Source organism: Aristolochia californica, unplaced genomic scaffold, assembly GCF_029961685.1.
Source record: "Aristolochia californica isolate CCGP_79_NKW_82.1479 unplaced genomic scaffold, dmAriCali1.0.hap1 SCAF_1, whole genome shotgun sequence".
Taxonomy (NCBI): domain Eukaryota; kingdom Viridiplantae; phylum Streptophyta; class Magnoliopsida; order Piperales; family Aristolochiaceae; genus Aristolochia; species Aristolochia californica.
In genome coordinates, this window is record NW_027181770.1 from 5,347,904 (window position 1) to 5,357,291 (window position 9,388).

At 42.1% G+C, this 9,388-nt stretch overlaps 2 protein-coding genes across 3 annotated transcripts; both read right to left on the reverse strand.

Moving 5' to 3' along the window:
* Positions 1-441: 441 nt before the first annotated feature.
* Positions 442-2,135, reverse strand: LOC137960378 (transcription factor FAMA-like). Of its 2 annotated transcripts, XM_068807995.1 has the most exons (4): positions 2,068-2,135; positions 1,281-1,928; positions 742-1,188; positions 442-651 (listed from the first exon to the last, which is right to left on the reverse strand). In XM_068807995.1, exons 1-4 carry the CDS (start codon positions 2,092-2,094, stop codon positions 565-567), a joined length of 1,209 nt encoding a protein of 402 aa, XP_068664096.1. In that variant the 5' UTR covers positions 2,095-2,135; the 3' UTR covers positions 442-564. The 2 variants fall into 2 exon arrangements, with proteins under 2 accessions (XP_068664096.1, XP_068664088.1); XM_068807987.1 differs by lacking the exon at positions 2,068-2,135 and having other exon boundaries at positions 1,281-1,964.
* A 2,758-nt stretch (positions 2,136-4,893) lies between these two features.
* Positions 4,894-6,813, reverse strand: LOC137957046 (rho GDP-dissociation inhibitor 1-like). The gene is made up of 5 exons (XM_068804753.1): positions 6,218-6,813; positions 6,077-6,143; positions 5,572-5,790; positions 5,355-5,479; positions 4,894-5,253 (listed from the first exon to the last, which is right to left on the reverse strand). Exons 1-5 carry the CDS (start codon positions 6,503-6,505, stop codon positions 5,167-5,169), a joined length of 786 nt encoding a protein of 261 aa, XP_068660854.1. The 5' UTR covers positions 6,506-6,813; the 3' UTR covers positions 4,894-5,166.
* Between the last annotated feature and the right edge of the window lie 2,575 nt (positions 6,814-9,388).

Sequence of the window (9,388 nt, forward strand, 5' to 3'; positions counted from 1 at the left end):
CAATTCCCATGTCATATTTATAAGAAAGATAAATTGGCCCAATTATCGATCAGTTGTGGGAGTCGATGTGCCAATCCGGCACTCCATTCTAGTTAACAAATGGGACTTTCTTCGATTTACGCTGCTGCAACGGCAGTTTTTTAAGATTTGGAACCTAGCACTAGCACGATCACGATCACGATCAGAACCACGGCCAGGTTGGTTTGGATAAATCAGTCAATCCATCAGAATCCATGTGGGCTATGGCCCACAACCGCGCTGTGGAATCGGACCACCCTAATACTAACAAAAATAATCTCTGAGAGGTCAACGCATGGGGTCCATATGAGTACCCCGTTGACTTCGACCACAACAGGTCAAAAAGTTTTTAATAGGCTACAACCAATGCAGAACCTGTCTCCTCTTGGATGAATATCCTCCCTGGAAGGAGCTTTCAGACATGAATCACCAGCAGCGTCAACCCATCTAGTCCATGAACAGTAGAAGTACGTGAAGTATGAATTTTGATTTACATGAAAACGGAATTGCAGAACAAAGCAAGTTTGGAAAAGACTGTGGAACACGTCATAAGCAGCTTGCATGGATGAAATTGAATATCTGTTGAACAGAGTTTGCGATTTCTTCCGCGGTAAATCTCGATTCTCCGTCAATCTGGTCATAGTGCGAAATTAGAAACTAGTGAGTTTGATGGTAAATGGTAAAAGGTTTTTTTTTTTTGTTTTTGTTTTGGAGAGTCGTTACCTTGACGTTGAAAGAATAGAGAACGGTTTGTTCGATGGTGGTGATGTTGGTATGGATGATGTTGAACTGGAGGTCCTCGAGTGCGGCTATCGTCTTCAGGAGTTGCCCGGGCCTTCTTCGAGAGAGGATCTTGATCACGGCGTCGAAACCTAACAACTTCACCTCGATGTCGGCCAAGCAAGATTTGATTTCTGCGGACTCCTCGCGGAGACCGTCGTCGAAGTCGAGGAGCTTCATTTGGTCGTTGGGAGCAGACATTGACGAAAAAAATGGCGTCTGGGATGAAGGCTCGTGATTGGCTAGAGGCGGAGGAGTCTCTCCAATGGGCCGCTGCCCTGCGTCTCCGCCGAACAGCCTGCGCCGCTTCTGGGATTCCAAACACTGTAGGAGTTGCTCTAGCTCCCTCAAGAACTCGATTGCACCGCCGATAATTGAGGCTTGGTCGCCCTAACCAATCAAACAAGAGAAAATAAACAAACAGGCCGGCCTCCGTTAAACTGAATCGAGGTTCTTAGATCAAATTCCGCGCATTTACGTACCCTTTGCACGTAGGAACCGGGCATGAGAGATCGTAGCACCCGGAGGTGTTCGTTCATTTGCTTCCGCCGATTTCGCTCGACGGCAATATGGGTCATCCGCTGGCTCTCCGCCTCCTCGTTTGTCTTCACCAGTCTCGGTCTCTTCCGCCTGTTCTTTCCATCGGTCCCAGTTGCACTAGCACTACCGAGAAGTCGCAACCGCGTGGATGTGCTCTCCCGACCTTCTTCTTCCTCTTCTCCTCCGCCTCTTCCACGCTCCTCTCTTTCTTCTAAAATCGCCCCTTTACTCTGAACGATCATCTCATTGAACCTCTGATCAGTTTCAACGGCCAACGGTGAAGGCTGAGTCATCAGAGGATCCTGCGGTTTGTCGTTCAACACAGGGAACTTAAGGAAGTAAACGGGATCAATCCCGTTGTACTCGTCGGAGATCCTCGGCTGGTTCAAAGCTAACTTGGGTCCGAAATCCGCAAATTGCATGACGTCGGCGAAGCTTAATTTGTCGAGAGACGTCGAGCCATGCGGCGGCGGAGGATTGCTCAGCAAGTAATCAACCATAGACGAATTCTCGACCATGTTTTCGTGTTGTTGTTGATGTGGATCGACGGAATAGTCGAGGGCCGGGAAAGTACTCCCTGACGGGCACACCTGCAGGAAGCTCATGATTTCCGAGTAAAGTAACATGATCACTCAAAGGGATCTTAAAATTTGAACCCAGAAAAAAAAAAACAAAAAAACTGAAATGCCTGTTAAAGCATGCAGACAACGGTTAGTGAAAAAGCAATACCGCGTAGCCTTCTTCCTTCTCCATCATAAAATATGAGCAGCGAGTGATGACTTCATTCAATCCAAGGAAAAAAACAAACAAAATCTGTCTCGTCTACTCAGATTTTGATAGGATTTACCGTCACCAAATGGTTAGATCCCAATGAACAGGATAAGCTTGGCTTTTTCTGGAAACCTCAAAATTACAGTATCTTTCGTGAAGAAAGAATTACAAGCTGGTGAATAGTTGGAGCCTGCAGGAGGGTATACTATAAAGAGAACAAGGCTGGTTGGAGCCTCACGTATTAATTGACGAAATGGGAGTCTAAGCTCCACCTCCATCGCCACCTTTACATTAATTAGATTCACAAGCCGAACTAACGACGCTCTCTTACTTTCTTTTTCCCTTTCACCTGCTGCATCTCATGAGCTTCATTTAATGACGGAAGACTTCGATCTGTTAGGGAGCCAAAGGTGGTGATTTTGATTCACTGATCCGAGCCGTTCAATTATCATACTTCTACGACTGACTTTCTGCGATTGCATGAACGACATGGAAAACCCTAAAGACAAATCTGTGGACAATCCACTACGTGGTACGATGAAGACCACTTTCTTGATCATACTCGCGTGGACAGAAGATCCCCAGTCTCCTCCAATGAGTGGACAAAAGAAAAGTAATCAATTTCAGTGTTTGACAACCAGAAGATTAAAGTTTTCTAACTTTCCTTTCCTGTAGTTTCTTCCAAATAAACAAGAGCCGAACGTGGATGTTCCCCTCGATCGGGAGAGTCAGAAATCTCGAGCTCTCGACGAGTCAAATCAGGAGTTTCAGAATGACAATGGAGTTCACATGCTCGAAGGTGGAGGGCCGGACGACTATGATCAGACGGAGATGAACGGCCAACTGGAGCAATCGAACGGGTTCTAGTTTGAAGAACTTTGAACCAACGGATCCAAAGCCTCTTTCAAGAAGCGATCGGTGACCTTCAACGAGCTTCTCTCTCCGACGACAAACAAAATCATCATTAAACATGTTGATTGTTAGCAATAAAAATTCAATTTTTGTAGTTAAAAGATGGCAATAACAACGAAAGTTGCATTTTATCATTGTTATATGTTTACTTCTCATAGTTTTCTTGCTCCCCATGGAAACATATAATGACAGAACAATTTGTTTGTCATTGTTCTCCATTAGCAATAGAAACACCCAAGTCCCAACTCAAGAAAACTAATTCCAAATTATGTTTATCAAATTCAAGTAAGAAAATTTGTTAAGATAAAGTTTATTAAATAAATTGAATATGACTGATCCAATAAGGAAAAAATTTGATGTGAAACATGCAAAAGGGCTATCTTAACCATCTAATCATGATTGAACGGTTGAGATAGTCATTGATCGGACGGCTGAGATAATAGTTTTCAGACGGTTGAGATAGCAGTTGATGGGATGACTAATATAGTAATTGATTCAAATTGAGCTGAGCCCAAACCTACCTATGTTCGAGCCGAGTTTGATTTAAATATTTTGAACTTAAGCTCGAGCCTAAAATTGTAATCAAGCTTGAGCCCAATAGTTTTAACTTAGTTCGAGCTCCAACTTACATTTAAAACTTTGCATAAAATACAAGTTAAGTAAAATTTATATAAAATTATGCATTTATTTTACATAAAATTGGACATAACCTCTACTTAAAATTGGACATAACCTCTGTGTATTAACCCTGCATAAAATTATTCATAGAAACTGCATAATTATGCATAAAATTTATTCAATAATCAAACACAAAAATATTCTTTTGAAAAACAACGCTAATTTTGTCCATTTGCACTCAATCAGATCGTTCTAATTCAAGGACTGGAAAACCAGATTATCGAGATAGATAAAAAGTTTAAGAAAAATGGTTTTGGATAACTTAATCGTATACCCATTTTTCGTTTTTTCTTTGAAGCATGGATTCATACAACAACAGTTCTGAAATGCTACCAATTCGTTATTTTGAAAAACTTGAGTGAAGTTAGCATTAAGAGTGTACCTCAAACAATTTGAGTCTCTTCAAGAGCCATGAAGAAGAGATGGCAGGAGTTCAAGAAACAATTTTATTTTTCACATGTTTTTTATCTCGCATTTGCGAAATCACACGATATCTTCATGAGCGTGGGGGGGGGGGGGGTATCTCGCATTTGCGAAATCACACGATATCTTCATGAGCGTGTGTGTGTGGGGGGGGATTATTTCTCCTCTAACTTAAGTCTCTGGTTTTCCGTCGAGACGTGGAGGCCAGGGGGGTCTAGCGGCGCCGGCGAGGAATTGTCATCGGGGCTGACGGTTGCAACGGAAGCAGCGGCGAAGGTAGCGGCTACCGAGATGATACAAGGGTAAGGGAGTCTGCGATGAAGGCGGTCGGCGATCAACTGTCGATGGTGACAAAGGTGGGCACAATAGTGGACAGGAGGGACTCGACGGTGATAAGGATCGGCAACAACAGACAAGGAGAGGAAGAAATCAAACTTGAACTTGAAGAGTCGAAGACGACTCCTGCTTCTGCCTCTCGCCTCCCAAGCCCTCGTTAAATTAACGGGCCGAGCGGAGTTCGAGCCCCTTAAGAACCCGCTAAGTTCCATGCCACCCCTAAATGTGATAGCCCTTGATCCGGTGGGCGGAATGCTGAATAATGTTTCTCCAGTTTACGCCAAACATAATTATATAAGCTTCTTTGATTGTACTCACCTGGAAAAACCATAGTCGCTCGCACAGATATCCAACATAAAGAAATTCGAGAAAGGCAGGATAGAGACGATGGCACCGACTGAGTACAGAGAAGAGAGGAGAGAGACTTCTGTTGGCAAAGAATCTTAAGTCTCACAAAAAAGTTTAATGAACAAGATCCAAAGGCATGGGGCATAGTTTCAGTACAAGATCAGCTCGTCATATACATGCTACTTGATCATCCCTTCCACTCTGTTTTAAGAATTTGCAGCAAATCTGCTTATCTAAGCCTACTCAGGTGGACAAAATAGAAATAAAAAAAATGGATGTCATCTTGCAGGTTGGGTTGAATATCTTCTTAATTAGTAGAGTTCCCGGATGAGCTCAAATTTATCAGGTTGCTCTTCTGTCTCAAGTCTCTGAACAAGACGGCCAATCCTTCCGGATTTCGAAGTAGTAACTGATGTCCAAGTAACACTTGCCATCGTCGTCTACAAACTGAAACAAGAACAAGGAACGCACCAAGAAATTTAATTTTTTAAAAAGAAGCTCAAGCTCAACTCAAGAATCGTCTTCGTCTGGTTTCAGTGATACGGTACCTTAGATCTTGCAGAGTAGGAGCCCCTTGCAAAAAGGCCAGAAGGGGTGGTCTCTTCTTCTAGTTCGTAAGTGTATGGCTCCACTTGAGGACTAAATGTTCCCAACATGACTTTTGTATTCTCCACTGCATTTCATCGATCAAAACCCAATAAGATGCTCAACATTTCTTAACAGAATTAGAGAGGTTCAGAACGGTAGGAATTTCTGTAGACTTACCCCTCACACCGGTCTTCCACACAGTGTTTGTATATTTAAGACCAGAGACGATGTTGTTGGAGACGACGAAGGTGAACTTCAGGCGATATTTGCTTCCATCTTTGAGGGAGAAAGCGTGGCCCTTGCCTTTGGCAGTGAAGGGGATGGGTAGAACCAGATCAGGCCGGCTAGGTGTGACAATCGTCAGGCTCATGATTTGTACTTCCGGGTCCGCATGCTCTGCAATAACCAGAGGAGCCAAAAAATTAATTTTCTTTCCTTTTCTGCAAACAGCATTTCATAGATACAGGAACCCTCCTCTTTTATCTGCCAATTTTCTCGAAGGAGGTAACAGGTCATGTCATCAGATTTTTTTATTTTTTATTTTACGAAATGTGAAAATTTAATTACAGAGAGCAATAATCAACTTTGGTATTTCTACGTCCCTATAAATCCAGTCCTACAAATATAAACAAGAAAAAGACCGATGTGAACTTGTCTTGAGAGAAAATGGAATACAGAATACCTCCAACAGAAGACAGATCCACGCTCCCCAGAAGTTGCTCCTTCCATCTTCTCAGGCTCTCATCGTCCTGACAAACTCGTTCCAGTTCAGAAAACGCATACGAAGAGGAAAAAAGAAAAAGGAGAGGAATCACTCACTGACCTTGTCGAGCTCAAGCTGATCTTTGAGAGGCATCTGGGGACCAAGAATAATGTCTCCACTCGGCTTATCATCTTCTTCTTCGTCGTCGTCATCCTCATCATTGACTTCCGACGAAACCACAGAAGCACAGCTGAATTTCCTAGAAAGCGTGTCCTTCTCGTCTTCAGTGGTCTCGCCCTCGCGGGGTCCGCTCGGCTCACCTTCGTGCTTCTGTTCTTCGTTGTCCATCTCGGAATTGAAGGGAATAATGTCCTTGGAGCCAGAGAGAGCTCCCATGACAGCCGACATTTTTCTAAAAGAACAAAAGGAAAGAGGAGAGAGAGAAAAGAGAGACCAAGAACGGGTCGCCTTCCTCCCCTGTTTTTAGCCAAAATTCGAGGGAGATTTTGTGGGTATCGCGGCTTGTTAGAGAGGAGGGACGACCTGGTTTTCTGGGTGAGTTGAGGACCTTATATGGAGCAGCAGAGAGTAGTTAAAAATGGAGTCAGATTTAGAGGAGAAACCGCCAAAGTCGAGGAGAAACAGATGGAAGAAAGTGGGTTGTTCACTGAACCTGTTTTGGAATTTCCAATGATCCATTTTTATTGTGATCCATTCCAATTCCCCACTGACTCGGTCACGGGACTTCCACTGCTGCACACCATCTTCCTCTTGGTTGTTGCAGGTTCTATTTAATTTTAGAGAAATCTAAGAGAGAGAAAGAGAGGTGGGTGGGTTTTTAGCAATTTTCATGAGTTTGAGCCCACTTTGTTTCTCAGTTGATCTCTCATCGGAACCGTCCATCCAAAGACATTAAAAGTCAATTGTCAAATACTCGAATGACAATAATATCCCCCAAGGACGAAAGTGGGGTCCATGTAGGAGCATAGGACCCACAGTTTTCTCCAGGGAACTTCGTCCCCGTTAGCCTCTGGTCTTCGACTCTTCCAAGCCGCAGGAGCTGTTGCTTCACTTGCCTCTCTCTGGTCTCTGCAAAGGAAGAACTTTCCTCTTTTTTCTATTCAGACCCGACTCTTTTTCTATTCCTCTTTTAAAAGTATTCGATTTCGATGACGAAAGTGAAGACTACAGAGGAAAGGAATGAGAAAGATGACCGTTAGCACCCAAGATCCAAAACTGTAGCAGACTTGATACCTCCCTTTCAAATGAATCAAAATGAGATTACAAAGCAATGAGGACTTCCTCGACATTACTGGGTCTATCCCATGATGATAATAATTTTTACTGGGAGCATCGTCAGTGAGGTAAAACAATACGAAGAAGACATATTTGGAGAACTCGATGTGAAGAACCAGGCAAACTTGGGACGGAGAGATCCGTTGAGGCCATCAAAGGTTAAAAATCTCAACACATTGAGAGGTCCCAAGTCCAGGGTGAGTCAACGGGAATCTTGGGACGCATTGAGGATTGGCAATTCACACATTTCGTTGTACCCTCTTGGACAGGCTTGTCTGGGACCTCAGTTTTGTTTTATCTTTTGGCTTCTACTGAGCTGTATGAGGAGAAAGACTAGCTTAGTGTACTCTCTCTAATTTCTAGACTTTTAGATTACTCAAACCGAGATCATGATTGTGCCAGTGTCTCATGATGTAAAGGGATTACCACATGAATTGTCTTCATTATTGGCCGACAAACTTGGTTATTTCCTTACAAATCCACAGACGAGTTGGGATTTGGAGTTCCCTCTCAAAGAGCTGGAGCTTTATTTTATTGATCTAGTTGATAAGAATGAGCTTTGGAAGCAGTAGTTTTTGCAACGAAGGAGACATAATTTTCTGAAAGATAAAAGCAAAAGGTGCCGACATTCCTCACCAACCCACTTCTTTCATCTAGCCAAATCAAATCTCTTACTCAAACCTATCAACTACCACCACAGCTTGCCAAATCCAGTCTTTCTTTGGCTATGAATCCGTTAGTAGAATATGTAAGCCCCTTTGGGCAACCTTTTCCCCTGCAGCAAGTCATTGTCCTCTTACTGGTCAAGGTGCAATCATTTAACATCCTTCAGTAGAAGCCATACATTTATTGAAGTATTATAACATCATCACTTGAATGTGAACAATATAAACGCACAAGTGATTGAAAGACAGGTTTCAAAATGGAAGCAAACTGTACTATAAAAATGTTTTGGCCAACCAAACTTTCTTTCCTGGAAAAAACCAATTGCACATAATCATCTCTGACGAAGCTGCCTACGGTAGATGGGATCCACAGTCAATCTAATAACCTCACCATCGGCGGGACCTGCAGTCAACACTACCATCTTCACTAAAATTTGCAAATGCCAGTGTTTACTCATCCATCAAACTTGTTTGACAACAAACGCCGAGCAGTGCCACGAGTAGGGGTGGTACCAAGCCAAACTGGACCGCAAACCGTTCGAGATTGGTTCAATTCAGTTTTTACTTGAGTTTGGTTCAAGCTCAAACTCGAAATAAGGCTCGTTAAGTATAACAAGCCAAACTCATACGCTTCCATCAAACTTGTTTGACAATAGACGCCAAGGAGTGCCACGAGTAGGGGTGGCACAAAGCCAAATTGGTTCGCAAACCGTTCAAGTTCGGCACAATTCAGTTTTTACTTGAGATTAGCTTGAGCTCAAACTTGAAACAAGACTTGTTAATTATAACAAGTCAAATTCGAGATTTTCCAAACTCAGACTTGTTTGCTCGTGAGCTGATTCGTTAACATAATTTATTTTTTACAAAAATAATATTTACTTTAATTTCTCTCATCAATTCTCTCTTTAGTTGGTTGATAATTACTCTTATTTACCTCAAACCTCAAAGATGATTGATAGTTCGACCCTTTTGGGTCCCTCAACATCTAATGTTATTATTTGTCAATAGAATAAACACTATTGATTGAAGTATTTGCTATTTCTTTTAGGTCTATTAAATTGGTTATTATACATTAGTATATTGCATTACAAAGTTTTGGACTTCTGTGCGATAACTTGTAGTTCAATGATAGTAAGTGACTAAAATACCCCTAGATATATTTGATTAAACATTGTTGATACATTTAGAAGTCTGCATTCATGCTAAACAGATTAAGATACATTTTATTTTTGGTAGTGTTATCAATAATTAACGTGTTTGCATGAAGTTCTAAAAAGGGAATTCAAGGAATAATTAACAGGTAATTTTTTTCTCTTAATTATTTTTTATT